Here is a 22708-nt window from a genome sequence, read left to right on the forward strand (position 1 = left end):
TGACATTTTTTTTTAAAGAGGATGCTGAGCTTAAATAGTTAGAGGTTTACAGACACTTTTTATTGCTACACTATTTCACCCACTCAGGAGTTCGGAATCCTTTTCGCACATGGAACTTACACCCCGCCCCCCAACTCAGCGTCTCTTGCTACCACAGCTACTGGTGGAGCAAACCAAATGGGGGGGGGTGCCAGATGCAATATTGGATCTGAGAATCAATTTAGAAGCAACACCGGATTTGAGAATCACTCCCAAGAGGCTTTCGAGTTTGGGTGCAAGGAACGTGCCCCTTTTTACAGCCACCAGAACTGGCACGCTCCCTCCCATGAAGCCCAGGGCTCTGCAACAGCCTCCCCTCTCGGAGAGGTTTGTGCCACACGCTCTCTTAGTGTCTGGCTATGGCAGGCTCACTTGCCGTGCAGAGCGAGGGGGAGATAAGAAAGGGTGACAAGAGAGGGGGAAGGAAGGGAAGAGGTTGGTTTTCCTGGAGTGGGAGGGAAAAGCGTAAAAGAAGAACTTGCTCCCCAGGAGAAACACATCCACCTGGTGCCGCGGCTGCTGCTGCTGCGAGAGCCGGGGGGCGATGTCCTGCTGCTGCTCCTGCAGATGGCTGCTGCTGGCTTCTCTGCTCTGGGCGGTCGGGGAATGCCAGCTTCGAGGTGAGAGACCGGCAATCCCCAGCCTGGGAGATTAGAGGGCAGACAGGGGGGCTTAGCGGAAGCCGCTGAAGGGAACTTGTTGCACACGGGGGCTGTTAGCTCTGACTTCGGCGGTGCCTGCTTCGCTGCCGGCTTTCTGGACCAGCGTTGGGAACGGGGGGGGGGCTCGGAATTGCTTTCTTGATACTGTTCTGCAGCAGTGCTTCCACATACCGCAAACCGGCCCCTAGAGGGGTTGACCTCTGATGGGGACGGAGCAATAAGGGTCCCCGCCAGGGCTTAGCTTGATCAGCTGCGGACTAAAATGCAACTTGCCCTGGTCTACACCAGCATTGGGAAATGTATCAGCCTCGCACTTTAGAGCACACGCTGTTTAGCCTCGCCTAGACAGGGGCCTGGAGAAGAGCATGGTTCCGTGTCTCTCGTTTTGTCCTTCATTCCCCGATCTCTCTCTCCCCATTCCCGTGAGCTTTGTCCTCTTCGCCCTTTTCTCCCATCGCCCCATCTCTCCCCCCTCCCCAGCCGCTGTAAATTACAACCCGTCCCGCCACCCCCCGCTCCGGTAGTTCTTTTATCCCCTCATCTGAGGGCACTGGGGGTGGGGGCTGCCGGCTTCGCTGCTGCCGTGGCGAAGGGGCCACCCCCCGGCTTTGCAACATGAAGGGCCCTTTTGAAGTGAGGAGCGATCCGAGGGCAAGACCCCCTCCCTCCCCCGCCGGGGCGACTCGCCCCCTCTCGGGACGGGCCAGCACGGGTTCCTGGAGCACTTTTTAAACTTCTGTTGGAAAACCCGGCTGCTGTCCCATCCCCCGCGGAGCACTGACACGCGGGCTGGGCGCTGGGAATGAATGGGGCGGACACGCTCGCCGCGAAGCCCGCTTTGCATTGTCTCCCAGCAGAGGCAGCCAGCCAGAAGCAGGCTCCGCTCCCTGCCCCCCACTCGACTGCTTGGGGCTCCGGGGGCCATTGTGAGCCTGCCTAGCTCTTCTTCCTCCCCCAGTCCCTGGGGGCTGCCTTTTCACCTCCTCCCTTTCCGCCGGCTGGAAAGGGGACGGGGCAGCCCGCTCTGGGCTGCACGTGAATCAGACTGCGTCCCCTGGAAAGGGAGGGCTTTAGCAGAGTCAGAGGCTGGGCTAGACATTGCTACTGCCGAGGGGACGCGTTTTGGGGGCCAAGCCGGTATATCAGGGTGGCTTTGAGATTATTAATTTATCACCTTTATAAGTTTCAGGGTAGCAGCCCTGTTCGTTTGTATCCTTAAAAAGAACAGGAGGACTTGTGGCACCTTAGAGACTAACAAATTTATTAGAGCGTGAGCTTTCGTGGGCTACAACCCACTTCTTCGGATGCATATAGAGTGAAACATATATTGAGGAGATATATATACACACATATACCTTTATAAGCAGCCTATCACCGCGGTATCTGGGATGCTACACACAGTTTAGATGAGGACACAAATACTTATGTGCCGCTGCTGTTGACTGGGTGGGTGCAGAGATTAACCACAATGCTTTACTCTCCTGGGGTCTGAATTCCGTATCATTTTAGGCTTAATATCTGCCACTCCTATAATCCCCCTTCCTCTTTGAGCATCACTGCAGTCGATAATGACAAATAAGACGCGATCCCTGCCCCCAGGTACTCTTAGCTGGAGGAAGAGAATGAGGCACAAAGATTTCCTCACTTTCCCTGGTGTAAATCAGAAGTAACTAACTCCACGGATATAAGTGGTCTTGAGCTCATAAAAGGAGGTCAGATATTAGCTGGCAGTGAAATAACTAGTGCTGATCAATTTAAAAAATGGCTTTTGCGAGGATTTTTTAAAAATCATTTTAATAGTGAACTAACTCTGCCCAGAGTTGTAGTAGGTTTGATTGCTTGTGGCATCTCCTTCTGCTCCCTTTGAAGTGTTGCTTGGCCAGTCATGCTTGGAGGCTGCTGTCTGCTCTAGGTCCCATCCAGAGGGAAGTAAGGCCTATAGACTGTTTGCTTGCTTTTCCCCTCCCAGGGGTTGCAGCCTGCTTGCTGCTTTGCCTTGCCCAGGGCTCCAACTCCCCAAGTGCAACTACCTGCCCCAGCCAGGAGACTGCAGGGCTCTAGACTGGTTGCTTGCTTTGTCCCCCCTGTTAGTGGTTGGAATCACTGCCTTTATGAAGGATGCATGCTGCTTTAGATCAAGATTAAAAAGTTTTTTTTTAACATTTGGATATCAATCTAGTCCCCAGTCCCAGTTTGTCTCTCTTGATTGGACACTGGGGACCTTAATAGGAGAAAATGTTGCTGGAATAGTCTCTGCATCTCTAATGTGTCCCCTCCCCTCATTGAGGAAAATGACCAAAGGATCTTCCTATTCCTGATTCTCTTACCGTGCTCTCACCTCAGCCAGCTTTTGGCCTACCCCAAACTCATTTGCATGTTGTTGAGCTGGGAGAGCATGGATCCCTCTCCATGATCTATATCAGTTTCAACCCCCACCATCCCCTTACGCAACAGAACTGCACTAGTTTTGCTGGCAAGGGTCCTACAAATTCATGGTGGAAAGGGCTGTTGTTCCCTAGTGACTAATGTTAAACGCTTTGGTAGTCCATGGGAGGAGGGTTTATTTACATAAACTAGACAATTGCCATATGAAGAATGAGGACTGAAGTCTTTTACACACATAAATTGGAATAAAAACAACAAGGAGTCTGGTGGCACCTTAAAGACTAACAGATTTATTTGGGCATAAGCTTTCGTGAGTAAAAACCTCACTTCTATAAATTGGAATAATTATTCAGCATTATACACTTAAAGGTTATTGGAGTAATCTGTTAGAAGTCTTTGTTTTTCTAATAACTTTCTCATACTCTTTCTTTAGGTCTAAGCTCAATATTGAAGATTTTTTTTCCCCCTTTAGAAAATTAGAGAGAAAGTTACAGAGCCACTATTATTTCTCGAGTTCTTAGGACTGTTTTGTAATGATGTTAGTTATAGACCAGAAACTCTCATCTGGGGCTTGATCCAGCTCCCAGTGAAGTGAGCAGCAAAACTGAGTGGTTTTAGTGGACACAATTAGGTCTCTACTGAAGAAATTAATTAGAAATACTGGATACATGTAGGATTTAATTTTCCTAAATGAAATCAGTAAGCTGAAGTATGGCATTCAAGATAGACATATGTTGGCGTCTGGACGTTTACACATTGCAAATGTGTTTATTGCCATGATTGTACTTTCAAAACTTCCATGGCCTGAGTAAGACATGCAGGATTGAGCCCAAATACATGCTGTAAAATTCTGAATCCATATATATATGTGAGAGCATTGAGTAAATGTACCTGTACTTCTTTAGATGAACAGTCTATTTAAAAACAAACCAATACAAGGCAACATCTATAGCTACGTTATGAACATTTAGGTAGAATATTCAAGTGCATATTCATCAGGAAATTTAAATGCCAAAGTCTTTCAGTATTAATTGCCACTTAATGTATATTAGCATATAGTTTTAACAGCATAAACAGTAATAAAAAATACTACATTTTTACAATGGGGACAAGTTAATGTGAATGTGTAAACCCTAACTTTCACATACATAAATTCTCAAGGATCAAATTTCAAGAACTACTGTAATTAAGCAAGTATATTATTGATATTTCAAATTTTTTACACAGTAATCTGAAGGCTTCCTGACAAAATGTATCTTGACTTTATATTAAAGATTACACATGCCATCAAATTTGATTGTAGCTAAACCTCATCTTGTCAGTTTTCTTTAGTGGTAACTAATATTTTTTTTTCTTTCGTTTGGTTGTTTCTGTGTTTCTTTTTCAAAGATAGGGTCAGAAAATCTCTTTCCATTAGCTTACATATTTCTCTGCATGTTGATGTGGATTATACCATTAAAGCGATGAGTATCAGAACCTATCTGGTGGATAATGGTTTTACAAAAGCTAGCATTCCATTATTTATCTCATTATACTAATCCAAAAACAATGTGAGGAATGTTATGGCAATACAAATGATTGTATTACTTTTGGAGAAAGTAAAAACAGCCGAAGTTCAGAATAGCTATACTTTTGAATATCAAGGTAATCTTAAAACCTGGTTTGTTGCACAGCTGGAAAGGTTTGAAAGACTAGACCAGCGTTTGTGCTGAGATCACAAAACAAAAATTATCTTAGAATGCCCATGAAAATACCATTGATAAAATTCTCTCTTCAGCATTTCCTGCTTTTCAGTTCATGTCTGCATATTTCCTGACAGCAAATCAGGAAACTATAGAATACAATAGCTTTGTTGGTTTGTCAGCAGATGCTATAGTCTTCTGTGTGAAAAAGCAACATAGCACGGTAAAGAAAATTCTGTGGTCTAGTCTTTCAATCAGTAATCTAAACATGGTTATGGGTAAATTTGAAAGGTTTCTTCAGTATAAGATGGATATTTGACATACACATTAAATTTCTTAGGTATTTTGATAACATATCTATCCTAATTTTTTTCCTCTTGGTTATTGAATGGCAAATACTGATTACAGAGACAAGGTGGCTGAGGTAATATATTTTATTGGACCAACTGCTGTTGGTGAGAGAGAGAAGGTTTCAAGCTCTTACCAACAGAAGTTGGTCCAATATTAGATATTACCTCACCCACCTTGTCTCTCTAATATCCTGGGATCGACACTGCTACAACACTGCATACAAACATTAATTAGGTAATTAATGGACCTAATTCTTATTATTGAATTGGATTTCCCAATACTTGTCAAACTGTTGTAGTTTTGCTTCTGTAGATTCAACACCCAATCTCTCAATAAAGAAAGCAGCTTTTTTATAGGCAGGTAGCAGTGGTGACTTTCAAAGTGATTACATTGGAAATTGCAGCTTTATTCAGCTGCCTGTCAGTGGATCAGACCTCAACTCATTTTTATAAGTCAGAGTGTGTTGCAGTAACCTTGCTGTCCATGGATCTGGGAATTTGGAATCAGTAATTTAGGCCTTTGCTCCGTTCACAATCTGTGCCAAATGAGGGAAGTCTCTGTATGCTATCTAGCACACACCTATAGGCACATGCTCTTCCTTGTGCATAACCATAACTACATACCAGTCAAATGCATGTTTTATATAATGATAGGGTCACTTTCAGACCTTCACAAATTTGTGATCTATGTTTTAATTTGAAATTAATTGAAACCAACTATTGTAACACTTCAAAAAAGTCAATTTGAACTTTCAAGATGTGATGGACAATATGTCTCTAAATATTGCATGGTGAGAAATGAAAAAGCAGGTCATAAGAATTTAGGAATTGCTATACTGGATCAAACAGTAATCCTTCTAGTCTCGTATTTTGTTTCCAGCAGTGGTAAGTACCCGATGTTTCACAAGCAGGTATAAGAAACCTTGTGTTATGTGATGATGGGCTCCTAGGGCAAATTTCTTCCTGAATGCCAATAGTTGGCTTATGCTCTCCAACAAGGGAAATTACATCTCTTCCAATGGTCTTGTTTATTTTTTAATGTTTATTATTGTAACTCTAAATATGCTTTTATGCATATAAATATCCTCTACTTTTTAAAATCCTGCTAAGATAATGTTAAAAGAAGCTGTAAATCTCTTGACATTTGGAAAAGAAACGGAGTGCTCGGTTTTAATCTATATGAAAAACTCAGACAGGCAGTAGTGCAAGCAAACTGCAATTAAGAACAGTGAAATGAGCTAAAGAGGTGCGGTAAGTCAGGGACAGAATGAGTTAATCAATGTTCCATGATAAGACTGAGAAGCTATATATCTTCTTACAACAAAAAATAGTTGGGCAGAAGTATCTGATGTACAGCAGTCTACAATGCTCAGTGCCCCTCATTACCACTGGTCTGGGAGCCTCAAGTACAAACCGGGACCCTCTACATACGTACGTGTGTCTGTGTCTGTGTCTGTGTCTGTGTGAGAGAGAGAGAGAGAATGTGGGCCACAACAGCAACCTCAAGTTTTGGTGTTAAGGGCTGTGCAGTTTCTTTGACAGAAAATGGGCAGGTAAGACCTTTGTATAGTGGGCTTTAAACATGCATATTACACGAGTCCCACTTTAATTTGCCTATCTATCAGGTGGCCGGATGTAGTGCTGCTTCACTGTATATCCCTTAGGAATGTTGCCTCCATGTGTACAGCATTGCGATAAAAATATATGGCCCATAGACTGATATTAAGCAGCATTATAATATTTTGGGATGAAAAAGAGCACTGGTATGTAAATCTCAATTAACTGCCAATTCTTATCACTTAGATTTTCAGTTGGGGGGGGGGGAGAAATCAGGAGATACTTCAGCTATCCCCAGTGACTGAAATAGAACAAGATACATTCAGATACATTCCTGGAGGAGAAACTTTCTAAAATAGAACATTAAATGCCAGCCCTAATCAGTGTATCCTTAAATATCAAATTTTGCTCATATTATTTCTTTTACATTTTCCTTCTGTTTTTTTAAAGAAAGCCAAAGCTAAAGAGGAACATGGTCTTTGTTCTGCCCACAGAGTACAAAGGTTGTGAAGGAGAAAAATCTTGTGAATGCATTCTAAGTAGACTGAAGATTAAGATAAAAAGCCATAAATATTTTTTTCCATGCCCTAAAGGCTAAAAAGTGTATCTCCTGTAAATTATCAGCATATCTTGATTAGTTGTTGGTATTTACAGCACTTTCACACAAAGCAAGGATCTTCAGACAGAACCTTTCTCTATGTCTTTGTTTAAAAAGGGCTAAACAGCTGAGACATTCCATGCTGAGATGGCCTTCCTGATGGGACAAAGAACTATAGTATCTATGTTAGAGAGCAGCTCTGCAAAATGAGATTGCTTAGTTCTTCTTTGATTTAGAAGAGTATTCATTAGTTTATAGTAACCTGTAGCACAGTTGCATGAAAATTCTCAAATTATGTGTTTGAGGTCTGTTAGTGATCACCTTACATCTTACTTTAGTATTATATCAGCGATTCTCTACTTTGTGAGCTGCCCTGGAATGCTAATACATGCAGGTACCATAGAATGGGCACTGAATTTTGGACTTTTAACTTCCAGTTTTTTTCAGTGGGACTATTACTGGGGTACTAGGTCATATGATAGAGAGCAGTCTAGTGTAAAATGACTAGTGCTCCTGCTCCAGTAATTACTTCTACTATTTCTTTTTAATTAAAGGTTGTATTTGTATGCTTTTGCAATAATGTTGCTCTGTTGAGGGGGAAAAAAAATACTGCATATTTCCACCTAAATCAAAGGCTTCATGATTATTTATACATTAGTCAGTCATTAAAAATAAGTATGAATGTAAAATTTTACAGGAAAACCAGCAGATTTATTTTATAGTTAAATTGATTACACTTAAAATTTTACATGAAAACTAGAAGCCATATAGGAGCATAGCTATGTTGATATATAATGCCATCAAAACATAAGCCTTCAATCCCTCTTTGCAAATGGGTAGATGCAGAAAATCTAGGGGGCCAATCCCTCTATAAGATTTTTTTCTCATGAGGAGCCCCCATTGTGTGGGCAGGCCCCCATAATTTTTTTCCTGTTTTCTCCTGACAGGACAATGTGGATGGATCTCTCTGAATCTTGTTTTTTATCACAGGAGAAGATGATCTGGTTTTTATAGTATTTGCTGTAAAACCTTGCTGGTTTAATCTCTGCTTGATTCAATGAGACTTTTCCATAAGTGCATGCACACTGTCATTCTGTCCTTACCCACTTTCACTCCTGGTCTAAGTCTTCCAAGAGTGGCAAAAGCCTGTAGGACACCAACAGAGGACGCCTACTGATTTGAGGAAAAGGAGCATGCCACAAAGTTGATATTTCTATTCCCCTTCTATGCTTCTTCCAACAGCCATGTTGCATATTGGTTCTGCTACTTTTTTCTTGTGTAGACAGTGGGTAGAATTGAGCCTTTAGTTTCTGCAGTGGTTTTATGAGCTTTAACATATTAAGATTTTTTTAATGGTTTATTAAACAATAAAGACCCTTGTCAAGGACATTCCCTGACCAATTTCATCTAAATTAAATTAAAGCTTTGTGTTTGAAGACAGTTTTACAAATATAAGATATATCATCTTGTTGAGCTCTTTCATTGTTCTGCGAGACCCAGCCCTCCTTTTGATTCCCATATGAGAATCATAGTTAAGCAACTGTCTTCCTGAAATGAAGACTTTATTTTCCCCTCAGTTCTGTCTTTGTTTTTACTGTTAGTTGTAAGTGACCTTGGAGATAGACACACAGACTCTAGAGGATGCAGAGGATATCATATTTGTTTAAGCTTTTCTTTGCTAACAGTCTGTAGTGATTTAGGCTGGCTTGGTGGGAAGGAAAGGGGATGAGAAGAGAAAGTCTCTGTGGTCAGTGTACCCAGTTAATAAATTGAAAAGGCCTAATCTCAGAGGTTAAATGAAATTGTCTTCATCTCAAAAAGGTTTGAGTGGCTTGTGGATTTTTTATTTTATATAGGGTACTAGCTATATCAGCACCTTTATCAAGCATTGTATTAATATATAGTTACCTTGGGTCTGATTCACCACTGCATTAACCTCCTTTTACTCCTTGTGCAACTACACTGCACTTACACCAGTCTAAAACTGGAGTAATTAAGAAATGAATTGAGCTTTTTTATATGGAAATTAGGTGTTCCCTATATTCTACTTCTTTTCTCTAATGCTGAGAAAATGACAGTGATTTTAGGAATTGGGGGATATTCTGCATAAATTAGAAGCACACATTAAAAATATACAGTGTTGGAGACTTACCAGCTGTTTCATCCAGTAGTTTCATTTTGTTTGAAGAAGTCTAGACAATATATTAATAAGTCTGTTATCCAGTGTCTCAGTAACTGGCAGAATGGTGGCTACTAGAGAACAGATATAAGGAAGTTTGCAAAGCACAAAGAGTGAAGTAGTACATATTTTTGTTCCTTTTCTTAAAAGAAAAAAGCCCTCTCAGACCTTACAGTTCCTATTTTGCGACTCACCTTAGAAGATGCAACCCAATCACCTATACTGGAAATTTCACCAGTGCCAAAAGACATTTAAGAATAATTTCACTGCAGAGTTAATTCCATAAAGACTTTAAGGTGTCTGGTTTTTGAATAGTGATTGACCTGTATAACACAAGTCAGACACTGGATGAAAAAAACACAGATTTCCTGAAAAAGGAAAATCTTGGGTGAAAAATGTTTCAATTTTTCCAAAATATATTAGTTTGTTAATATGACACATTAGGAAAATACAAGTGTGACATTTTAAAAATATATAAAGACAGATGAAGAGTAGTATAGAAGATCAGCATAGTTCAAAAGAGCTTCCATACTTTAGGTCTGACCATTAACGAATTTTGTTGTTGGACTGCACAAGTGGTAGACTTAATGGGCAAAATCCTGGCTCTAATGACGTCAATGGGAAAACTCCCATTGACTTCACTGGACAGGAATTCACCCAAGGAACATAAATGCAGATAAAATTAACATGAAAAGTTTTAATGTTCCCTTTAGATTTATACTGTTGGAGGTTTTAGTTTATTTACATTCATGAAAGCCTCCATGCAGAGTTCTGGGGGTTGTGCCATAGCTGAAAACATAATTCAACAGATCAAATAAGCATTTAAAAAGACCTTTGTGTAAATCAGCAGCTGGCACTTTCATTGTGATGGAATTGCCCGGGAGCCCAGGTCTTTCAGGAATAATTGGCATGGAGGTGTTTCATTTTAAGCTTTCCTGTATTAGTCAATGGGCCTGATTATGAACTCACTTACACATTAAATCAGGACTTACTTAATGGAATGACATAGGTAGAAAGACAGAATTAGGCTCACTTCTGGTTTTATATGACTGTACTTTCATTGACTTCAGTAACTTTACTGCTGATTTGCACTAGTGTAAGTGTATTAAGACAAAAATTACTTGATTTGAGGTAGTTAGTGAGCATTCAACAACAACAGTAGTGGACCATTGTTTTTGCTTCTTTACTGACAGATTCATTATGGCAGCCCAGTGGTGAGATTCTGCCATTCTTGTGTTGGCAGTTGGTTTGTGTGAAGTATTTTGTTCATGGAAACACTAATATAAAACATGGAAAAATATCATACTTTGCTATCTGGCTTTCTTTTATTAACTCTCCTTATTCTAAAATATAAGAAGCTGATACATCTAGTTGTTATCTGTTGTACCGGACTGTAACATTTAGAAATTAACTTGTGCTCCTCATAACTCATTGTCACTCACTTGGTCTATTGTATTCTTCAGCTGTACGTGTAATGCTATGTGGTGTTTTTTCTTTACTGTGAGTTTTTTTCCACACACACACACACACACAGAGTATTGGTCTTTTTAAGACAAAATGTAATACCCCACCCATGTACTTATTCGATATACCAATACTGACTTGGACTCTTAATACATTCCATGGGTGGCGTACCCGAGCCCACTTATCCACTGACGCTTTTAAAAACTCTCGCACCCCAATCTGGGTCTATGCTGGTTATGTGATATGTATGTATCTCTTCATCCTTGTAACCTATACCTGTAATCCCTCATAACTCAAGCCTGACCCCAGATGTACAGTACCTTTCCTCTTAGCTTGTGTATATTTAATTTTAAATATTAACTTTAATAAAAAATTTAAATCTATTTAATTGTACTGTATCCTAATGTCTCTAGTGATCATGCTGTTTCTACTTAACAGGATTAGAAGAGCTAGATGAGGGAAGTTTAAAATGGAGGTTGTTTGAATTGTGTTTGATTTAAACCAGGTTTTCTGAATATTCTGAGTTGTGAAATCTATGCTATTTAAAATTCTAGGGTTCCATTCATTTGCCTATGCTGATTGCAAACTGCCTATCATGTCACCACTATCTGAAATTACTTTTCAAAGAACATTGAAGAGCCCAGAGTTTGATTTTTTTTTTTTAAATCCATATATAACTCTGTTGACTTCAGGGGAATTACTCTGGATTTGCCAAGGTGTAATTACTGAATAATTGTTCATATCTTCCTCCATCCCCACCTGTACAAAATAAATAAATATGAACTACTAAGTCCATGATTCAGTAAAGTACTTAGGCGCATATCTAGATGTAAGCTTATGTAGTCTCGTGGACTTTAGTGGGACAATTTATGTGCTTAATTTACAGAGTAAGAAATATTTTTTAAAATTACTTGAACTCTAATAAGCCTGTGCCTGTTAATGGGTTTAACAAAAATATCAGTATTCCATCCTGCTTTGTGATGAAAAATGAAATATTTATCAAAAGTTATGAATTTTATTTTAAAATCTGTTAAAAATGTAAAGTTTGAGTCATTAGAGTTTGACAAAGAACTTTTAGTCTCTTAGCCAGAAAATGTAAAAAATACTAAATAAAAAATCTGAGTAATGTATAGGTGCTTGGAAATAAACACTCATGATTTCCACCAAGATTCATAAAAATCAAAATCTGAATCTTTTCAAGCCTAATCACAATTTATCATATTTGAAGTATGCTTATAATGTGCCTGCCAATATCCTACTGAATGAGCCTGTCACTGCCAAAGGCACATTTGGGTCAAATTAATTCCTGGTGACTTCAGAGTGATTACACCAGGGATGACTTTGGTCTCCTGTATACTGTGTCAGAATTGTAATGGGGGAAAATGATTATTCTGTGCAGTGTGTAGTGCAGATTTCCTGTGTTTTCTAGAGGCATGACAAGCCATTCTCTAAGCACTAGTGACCAGGAGGAGGTCTTGATGGGGGCCCTATATCTACATGCTGGGAGGATTCTTGGGCTTTTCTCTGAGTCATCTGGTGCTGGCCACTGGCAGAAACAGACACTGGATTAGATGTTCTACAGGTGTGATCCACTACGACAATTCCTATGCGTAGTGGATCAATTCAAATTGTTTCAATTTCTCTCTCTTTTCGCCCCCCCCAACCAAAATCTATTGGTGAAAGCTGGACTTGTTTATTCAGTAGTTCAGAAGACAGAAATCTCAGTGGATAATATTTTACATATCACATTCTCATATCCTTCTCCCCACAAAGAGAAACTTTAAATAGTGTTTATTACTGTGCCTTTCAGTGTGGAAAGTAAGCCTACTCACCCAGCACTCAAACAGGAATTTTTTTATTTTTAAAAGTGAAGGTTTGGGTCAGTGGATGGATGGTGAACTTTAAGCTAAGATGTATTATGATTAAAGCCCCAAGTCCCTGGAAGTGGCACAGTAGTATCTGATCTTAGGGGAGTAACTAAGTAACACATAGCAACTGATGCAACATGTGACATTGATGACAGTCTTGGGGATAAAGTTGTATATCCTGTACTTTGGTCGAGATGAAGCGTTGATCTAGTGACAGGGAAGGGATTAGAGGACTTCATCAGTGATGTAAAGATGACCCCCAGAATGATGAAGTGGACAGTAATCCCCCTGTTTGGGAGAGAAAAGCAGTTTGGAATATGACTAAACAAAGAAGAAATTCAGTGTACCATAAAGCAGGAATTGATATTTTCCTCCTATAAAACATGTGCAACCTTAAGGGTACTGTTCAGTCCTTGATGACCCTACCTGAAACTTAATGACCCAATTCTTTAGGCCCTTCCTTATGCAAGTAGTCCATTTCCCACATGAATTAAGCAGGGCTGTTTAGATGACTAAGGGTTTGCAGGATCCAGTCCAAAGTGTGTCTTACTATCATTTAAAAAAAAAAAAATCACAGTAGTGTTGCTGTAGTTTAAGTGAAAGACAAATCCCTGTCTTCAGGCTGTCACAAGTTTCTAAAAAAATTATCCTTTGGTCTGAAATGCCTCATGCTTGTTCTCAGGCCAAAGGCAAACTACTTTTGGAGCTTTGATTAAAATTCAATGTGGCTGTCTGAGTTTTATTGGAGCTTTGGCAGGGGTTAGGGAGGAGCGGTCTTCCATGCTTTTTTAATTTGAGAGATTTCGCAGATATTTTTCTGGCCCTAAAATCCAAAATCGTTTAATATTTATAGTTTTTGGGAAGTTTGTCCTGCATGAAGACAGGTGCCTTCGATGTGTGAAGTTAAGTGTTTGAAAATGCTATACAAAAAATGTGCAGAAAGTGACTTGTAACTATATATTTTTTTAAATGTACAGAGATGCCAAGCTCTCTATATGCACAAGAGCATGTGAAGTTGGAGAGCAATTAATTTACGTAACTCCAGCAGGAACTTCACCAGTATACAATTCTACTTTAAAGTGAGAAAATTTAAATGTACATTTTGTTTTGGAAACGTAGCCATTTTCCTGCTCTTCTCTAGCCCCTGTTTTAAGAAAATAGTTTAGAAAAAAAGTGGCAGGACATATTTTATTTTCTACAACCAAGAACAGAAGGAGGCTGTGTGTAATATATGCTAACTGGTACCTTCAAAAAACAATTCACAGGCATGATTTGTGGTGTCCTACTCTCTCTATTTTTGCCCAATTAATAGCTTCTTTCTAAAAGGGGAGATTTTGACATCAAAGGTAAGGGAATGATGCAGTGATGGCAGATACTAGTTTATTTTATTTTACAGTTCTCCGGGCATGATCCTGAGCTGATGTCATTCATTGTAGCTTCATTTACATCAGAGTAGCTGTGCCCATTTATACCCACTGATTCTCTTGCCCTCTGTCTCAGCGCTGATACAGACTTGCTGCTGCTTGAAGGAAAACTTTATATTTCTTGTACATCTGTAGAGAACATGTTTAAAAATACACTGATCTACAAAATGACTTATAATTCTATAGTGTCATGCAGAGACACTACCACTTGAAACAGTTAGTTAGGAGACTTTCCACTTATTTTAAAACTGAAATTTAATTTATACTGATTAGTGTAATGTTCTCAAAAATAGTAAGTTGAAATTAGAAAAGTTCAAAATATTGTGTACACAAAATATGCATTTACATTGTTACATATGATTGTTTAATAACTCATTTACATCAATCTGATAAAAAACATTACATGGTTTTATGATCCCTCTGAAGTACTATCACTTTTTGTCAGCCATGGGTTCTCCTCCCAGGGAGATGCCAATAGGTTTGGGGGTTACAAATGCCTTCCCATTCCTTATGGATAAAGGAGAGGAGGTATCCTTATTTTCCCCCCTCCCATGGTAATATGGAGTCACAGTACAGGAGAGGGTGGAAACTACAACTTTAAACCTTTAAAATTCTTGTCGAAACTCTTGTTTTCAAGTCTGTGGTCCTTATTTCACTGTGTTTGCAGAATCAGGCATAGAGAGGGAGTTTTGCATTGACTTCAGTAGAAACAGGTACAAGCAGATAGGATTTTCAGGTACAGAGAAGACTGTTGCCCCTTGGGTTGAAGATCAATAGTAGGAAAAATGTGTGGGGTAGAGGAAATCATGCCTCCCCAGAGCAGTAAGCTTAGGGAGTCTCTGTGGGTAAACCGCTAATCTTTTAATGTATTTATACATAACAAAAAAACTAATGCCAATATTTTCAAACTTGTGTGCCTAATAGGCATGAGATGTAAATGTTTAGCACCTCTGAAAGTTGGGCTGCTTTTCTAGAGACCTCATTATTTAGGTGTCTAAGTTTCTGGCATCCAAGTTTTAAAAAACTGGCCTTAAACAGGTCTGGCAATATGGCCAGTAAGTTTCCTCTTGTCTCATAATTCAGTGGTAACAATTCATTCTATATTAGGTAAGACCCCTTCACACACAGAATGTAAGGAGAAACTGACAAACCACTCAGTAAAATGTTTTAGTAGCCAGATATTACATTTACTAGTAGTGAAACATGTTCTGGATTTAAGGTGACTTCAGGGGACAAAAAAAAAAAAAAAAAAAAAAAACCACTAGTGCCATTATAGAAAGATATAGGCTCCTCAGCATGTGGAAAAAGCTACTGGTGAACAAGCAAAAACTAATTTCATGGTCTAGCAGGTTTGTTGTTCCCTGGCAAGCTGCCTGTCTGTCAACCTTTGGCTCTTCTACTTTGGCTTAAATGCTGTGACAGAGAAACCATTTCCAGGCAGATTCTTGAACAGTGATTATGGTCTAAGAATCAATACTTACAAGAAATGGCTTAAGAGTAGTTTGAGGGAAGGAATACTGAAATGATACTTTGTAAATGCATGACAGCTGTTAAAAGTATACCTACAAATTAGCTAACTTTTACATCCAATCAGATTCTCTGATTTTGCTTAAATGCTGACTTTTTGTTCTTTTCTTTCCTCTGCATATTCCCCCTTAGTGTTACTGAATTGTTATGCATCCAAAAAGTAATTTAAAAAACCCTTTAAATAAATTTCTAAATGCTAATCGCTGTGTACCTTATATAGCTCTTCTCAGATGCACTGATTTTATTACAAAAAAAAAAAAAAAAAAACCACCAAATATGCCTTCCCTACATTTTAGTGGCTTGCTAACAGACTTTTCCAAAATTAGATTTACAGATGGAGCAGTTTGTGGTTAGTGATAGAACAAGTCCAGAAAAGAATCTGAACTACTTGTTAACACACAGACTTGCCCCTGTGCTGGAATGCTGTTGATGCAGTATGATTATTGGGAGAAAGAGGGATATGGATGATATTGAGATAGTAACCAATGAAGGTTTTCCCTTGACTTCAATGGGCATTGGATCAATTTCCATATGACTAAAATAGAAGGAGGAACACAGACTAATTTTTGCATGGCACCCCCATCAGTGTTCTGAGAGCATGTGGAGTCGGTCGACGCTACACCCAGCTCATGAGACAGCTCATGGTGTCTGACACCATCAGGTGGTCCAGAGACATTTATACGGAACACATGACAGGACACTGTCAATACCGCATTGAGTAACCGAGACCGCCGACCAGGGAAATAACCCACTTCCTTCCCTGACGGACCAAGGGATGCACCCCACCCATGTACTTATCCGCTACACCAATACTGACTTGGACTCCTTGTTCATTCCATGGGTGGCATACCCAAGCCCACCTATCCACTGACACTTTAAAAACCCTTGCACCCCAATCTGGGTCTACGCAGGTTATGCAATATGTAGGTATCTTCTCATCCTTGCAAACAATACCTGTAACCCCTGTGACAAAGTTCCTCCTCTAGCTTGGTGGGTCCTGCGCTTATTGGCAGATTTTCTTGCCTCAGAGATTCACCTTGTGGGTTGGGGAATAGCCCTCTGGAAGAGCCCACAGTCCAGGTCAATTGGGAGGTTTGGGGGGAACCCAGGCCCACCCTTTACTCCAGGTTCCAGCCCAGGCCCTGTGGACTGCAGCTGTCTATAGTGCCTCCTGTAACAGCTGCATGACAGCTAGAATTCCCTGGGCTACTTCCCCATGGCCTCCTCCAAACACCTTCCTTATTCTCACCATAGGACCTTCCTCCTGGTGTCTGATAACACTTGTGCTCCTCCAGCAACACTCCCACTCAGCTCCTTGCTCCCAGCTCCTAACACTACAAACTGAAGTGAGCTCCTTTTAAAACCCAGGTGCCCTAATTAGCCTGGCTTAATTGATTCTAGCAGCTTCTTCTTAATTGGCTCCAGGTGTCCTAATTAATCTGCCTGCCTTAACTGGTTCTAGCAGGTTCCTGATTACTCTAGTGCAGCCCCTTCTCTGGTCACTCAGGGAACAGAAAACTACTCATCCAGTGACCAGTATATTTGCCCTCTACCAGACTCCTGTACCCCACTGGTCTGGGTCTGTCACCATAACCCAAGCCTGATCCCAGATGTACAGTACCTTCCCTCTTCATTTGTGTATATTTCATTTTAAACATTAACTTTAATAAAAATTTTAAATCTGAGCCATCTTGTACAGTGTCTGAGTATCCTGGCTAGAAAGACAATTAGGGAGGCCACAAAGTCTTATTAGAGGGTTTGAATGTTTTTGTCATTTTAAGTACATTCATAGCATTTATTTTAAAAAAGCCCTAGCTGAAGTCACATTTAAAAGCTAGACTTAAAATTGGACTTTGATATGTATAATTGATTTACATATCTGAAATGTTTGTTCATCACCAATAGAATCATCAATTTCTTGGTCTAAGATTTCATCAGAGAATAAGTCATTCTCCAGATTGATCTTTTCTTCCCCATTCCCATGTCTGCCTTATTGCTCAACCATTCTCTTTGTAATATGTTAATTGTATCTCTTACTAGGCACATCTGCAAATTCTTCTTTAAGATTATAAAGGGAGCTGGCACTGGTAGCAGCTCCAATATTTAAGTTGCCTAACAGTTCCCATCAGAAAAGATTCTTGCAGCCTTTTTTTTTTTTTTTATTTTTTGATAAACTCTTAATACTTTCACTGCTGTTTGATCAAGTCTTTGAAATTTGGCAGGGACAAAGCTCTGAGGCTACAGATGCATTTTGGTTTCTCTGTTCAGGGCAGAGCTATACATTGTTAAAAACTCTGCTTTTTCCTCTTTCTTGATTCCATACCTGAACATTTTTTGGTCATTTTTCTAAAAACCTGGGCCTAAGCTGCTGTCAAAGCAGTGGCACACACTGCATTGGGAAAGCCTTATACCTCTAGTGGTAGGTGTTTGTGCTGAGGTCCCAAGTTCAAATGTTTATATGAATCTAAACAAGGCAACGGGGGGGGGGGGGGGGGAGTACATTTCATCTAACTGATGACAGAAAGTTAGAGGCAAAAAGAATAGATTAGACTATTTTTCCTTAATTTTGAAGTGCTGGGTCTCCCCTTCCTGCAATAAATCTTGTGGGAGGGAACTAAAGAGGAGGAACTCTAGCAAGGATCTACCCATGAAATTCTTCCCTGGGCATTCCATCATGAGGATGAAGTTTGCCCTTGCCCAGGGCCGGCTCCAGGCACCAGCTTGGCAAGCAGGTGCTTGGGGCGGCAGGTCCAGCAATTCGGCAGCAATTCGGCGGACGGTCCCTCACTCCCGCTGGGAGCGAAGGACCTTCCGCCGAATTGCCGTCGCAGATTGCGATCGCGGCATTTTTTTTTTTTTGGTTGCTTGGGGTGGCCAAAACCCTGGAGCCGGCCCTGCCCTTGCCCCCACACTTGTAGGCTCCCCAAGAATCTGTGCCGATCCTAGGGAATCAACGAGATATCAGGACTTTCTTTCCTGCCCCCCTGGCAGCCTTCTCTACTCCCTGGCAAGGGAACAGCACCTCTAACTGGGGATTTTGAGATGGAGGGGTGCTCAGCAAGGAAGGCACTATAGCCCCAGGGTATATGACCTTTCCTGGGGAATTCCAAAAAATTCAGAGTGGGGATGGGGGCTGCCCACCACTGCCAACTCCCAGACAGCCCAGTGCCCATGTTTCCCCCTCTGCAGATCTCAACACCTTGTGTGGGGTTCTAACGTGAGGAGGATAGTGTGGCAGAGGGAGCTAAGCAGGATTCACACCTGAAGTGTTCCCTCCCATCCATGGATTTTTGGGGTACAGTCTCACCCCAATGGAATAAAACTCTATTTTCCACCTGCTGCAGAGCCCCCTTTTTAAAAATAAGGTCATGTTCTATTGTTTTCTGCTTTGGAATGTGGTAGGGGAAGAAACTCTCATATAACGTTAGCATTTTACACCAGGGAAGAACAGGTTGTTTGCCTTTAGTAAACTTCAACAATAAACAATTAAAGCTTAATTAATGTAATCTATTATTTTCCATTAGTTTTCTGTCATTTGTTATGTCACGTGCACTTTTTAACCCACTGACTTCTTGTTTAAAAGAATTTCACGGTGTTTTGGACAAACTTATTTTTTTCTATAGTCTTTGTTATATTCTAACTTTGAAATAGTTGGCTGGTGTTTGAGAGTTTGAAAGAAGGCATGTTGTGAAAGGCACAACTGTTGCTTTGAATTTAGAGAAAAAGCTTAACCTTCATGAACCATATATAAATGGGGGGGTGGGGGAGGATAGTAAAGCTGACTAGGATCATTCTTGAGCAAACAACATTGTTGCTAGCTTCACTTTCTATTTTCAGCTTGAATTTGAGATAATACTTTTTCTGTTATGTTGCAACGTTCAATTGCTTTCAAATGCATTTCCAAACACTGTGGCATTAATCAGCATGTCGTCTAACCCAGTTCAGAGCATGTCTAGATAACACCAGTAGCTGCCAATATCTTGTCTACATTGTTGCTGCCGGGGATGGAACTGAACTGGTGGTAGCAACAGTGGGACATTTTTAGCAAAAAATGCCTTTTGTCACTTACATTGGAGCTGTGGAAGAAGGCGGGATAGACCTAGGTCTTCTGAGATTTGTTGGTATTCTAGCAGATTGCAGAATTCAAATTAAAGTGTTTTTGGCATAACTAATGTGAATTTTCTGCAGTTCCCTTTGAAATGCCTATCAGATTATTAAAATGCAACCTGCAAAAGCGTTTACAAATCTGAGAACCATAAAGCTGTCTGCAGAACGTACTAAAAAGCATCCAGCCAGGGTCTGAATGGAAACTAACTCTGTTTACAACTAACTTGGGTCAACTGACATTATACCAGCCAGTTCTGTTCTATGATATTAGAAAGAACTACACTGGAACAATGGAGCCATCTTTGGGGGAAGGTCATGGCCTGGTTTGGGGGTTTTATTTTATATATAAAATAAAGTTTTAAAGACTGTACCATGTACTAAAAGCAACCCCTTATTTGAGCCTCTGTGGGGCTCTCTCTGTTTAGGGTGACTAGGGTCAGCAAGCAAAAAAGAGGACGGGAGGAGCCCCGCCCTAGCCCTGCCCCCATCCTACCCTAGCCCCGCCCCTGCCCCTTTCACTCCCTCCCACTTCCGACCCCCCTCAGAACCCCGAACCCTCCCCCCGCTCCTTGTCCCCTGACTGCCCCCTCCTGGGACCCCTGCCCCTAACTACCCCCCCAGGACTCCACCCCCTACCTAAGCCTCCCTGCCTCTTGTCCCCTGACTGCCCCCTCCTGAAACCCTCCCCCCATCCTAACTGGCCCCCTAGGACCCTATCCCCTACCTGTATCCAGACTGCCCCAACCCTTATCTACACCCCCACCCCCAGACCGCCCCCTGGGCCTGCCACCCCCGTCTCTTGACTGCCCCCTCCAGAACCTCCCTGCCCCTTTTCCGACCCCCTGGGCCCCTTACCCTGCCACTCGTCCCGGCAGGCTGGGCAGCAGGGGAGGAGGAGCAGACTGCCGGAGGCGATCTGCGAATGCAGGGAGGGAGGGAGTGATCTTTGCTGCAGGGGAAGCGGAGGAGGGGCTCTCTCTGGCTGTCGGAGCCCCATGTAAGTGGCACCATCCGGCCGGCTGCCCTGTTAGCCGCGCGCGGTCTGCATGGGGGGGGAAGTCCGGACATTTACAAATTCCCCCCGGACACTATTTTCAGCTCAAAAAGCCGAACCTGTCCGGGGGGATCCAGACGAATGGTAACCCTAAGGGTGACCATATTTCCCAAAGTAAAAATAGGACACTGCGTGGGGCTGGTCAGAGTCACCTGGCATCGCTGCTTGCCCGAGTGCACCCCCAGCCCGCATAGGGCTGGCCTGAGCCTGCCCCTCAAGGACCCCCCCGCCTCCATGCCTTCCGGGGCTGGGGCAGCCTGCCTGAGCCCCACGCTACCTGGGGTGACAGCCTGAGCCCTGCTGGGCTGATGATCAGTTGGCAAGAGCAAATGGGACAAATGCCCATTTTTGCCAAAAAAGTTGGGATGTCCAGGACAGGGCTTAAAAGTGGGACTGTCCCGGCCAAAATGAGATGTGTGGTCACCCAATTCTTTTGATCTAGTGGAGATTCAGTTAGCTGTAATGTTACAGCAGAGCAGTTAACTTGTGTCATGTCAAGGCTATTACTTTTTATTAAACAGGTTGAATATAATTGGTTACTTGCTGTTTTAAGCACAGTGTGAATATCATAGTTTGAAAATGGGTTAAAGCCACCTTTGATACAAATGTTTCAGCAGTGGCTGTACAAAATTGAGAATAAGGTAGACCAAACATTATAGCATGAAGCTTTTGCTTTGTATTCCTATAGAAAAAGTAGAGGATTTTTTTTTTTTTTGCAATTATCTGCTGTTACAATTACCAAATTTATGTGATTTTCACCATTCCAAGAGGCAGTTCTGCAAAGCTTCACACCTCTGAGTAAGGATTACTCACATGAATAAATGTTACAAAATTGGGCCCTTAACTATGAAGAAACTATTCAATAAAAAAGGTCTGGGGAACCTATGTCACTGCTGGCATAAATGATATAATTTTACTAACTACAATGCGGGAATCTAGCCCCAAGACTCATGGGTTCAATACATCTCTTGAACCCAGTAACTTAGAAATTGGAGCAAGGAAGAACAATTAAAGCTAAGAGCTGTACTTTGGAAAACTGTCTTTGAGAATTGTATAAGGAATGTGACCTCAGCTTGTGAAGTATAATACTATTCCACATTTTATACATTTTAATGGTCTTTAACATTTTATTGCTTTTTGCCCTTTATAATCCTTTGTTTTTCTCCAGTGCTTGAAAGTCTCAAGAACAACTGCCACTGTGTATTCTGTATAAATGTTTTCAATAAATGAAAGATCTATTGCTGGTGAACAACTTGAACGTCGCCTCTTTGTTATAAATTGCTGACTGTTTTACATTCTTAGAACACTAATTTATGAATGAAATTAGACCCCTTCATGTATTTTTGTGCTCTGAAAACTGAATCTGTTAAAAAGGCCCATTGTTACTGCTGATATCAGTTCCCTATGTTTTTCCAAGTCACATTTGCTTTATTCATTGGCAAATTCTCTTTATTACTGACAGCACAGAAAGGCCAAAACAGTTGTGGGGAAGGAGAAAGGAATCAACTGGCTACCCTGCAGTATGAATCAGTAAAATTCCTGGCAAAGATCTGCTTTGAATCTTTATTGTATGTGTTGATATACAGTCCAGAAAATATTATGTCATTCTCTTGATCTATTTCGTGGCTGACTTCATATAATTGTTGTCTTCATGTCCCAAAAGTTCTTTGTTTTCTAATTCTGGGATGAATAGGTTTTTTCTTCCCTAAACTATTTAAGCTTTCCTGGAATATAGGACAGAGCCTTCAAATCAATTAACCCTGTTTTGAAAAGAGCTATCTAAGACTTAAATGGTCCCCATTACCATAGAGT

The 22708-nt window shown here is 41.0% G+C and overlaps 1 protein-coding gene across 1 annotated transcript in view; it reads left to right on the forward strand.

The window, feature by feature from the left end:
- Positions 1 to 476: 476 nt before the first annotated feature.
- LAMA1 (laminin subunit alpha 1) overlaps positions 477 to 22708 on the forward strand; it is a 144579-nt gene continuing 122347 nt past the window's right edge. The window contains exon 1 of the mRNA XM_034762645.1: positions 477 to 659. Within this exon, the coding sequence (XP_034618536.1) occupies positions 584 to 659 (76 nt within the window). The 5' untranslated portion in view covers positions 477 to 583. The remainder of the gene's footprint in view (positions 660 to 22708) is intronic.

Source organism: Trachemys scripta, chromosome 2, assembly GCF_013100865.1.
Source record: "Trachemys scripta elegans isolate TJP31775 chromosome 2, CAS_Tse_1.0, whole genome shotgun sequence".
Taxonomy (NCBI): domain Eukaryota; kingdom Metazoa; phylum Chordata; order Testudines; family Emydidae; genus Trachemys; species Trachemys scripta.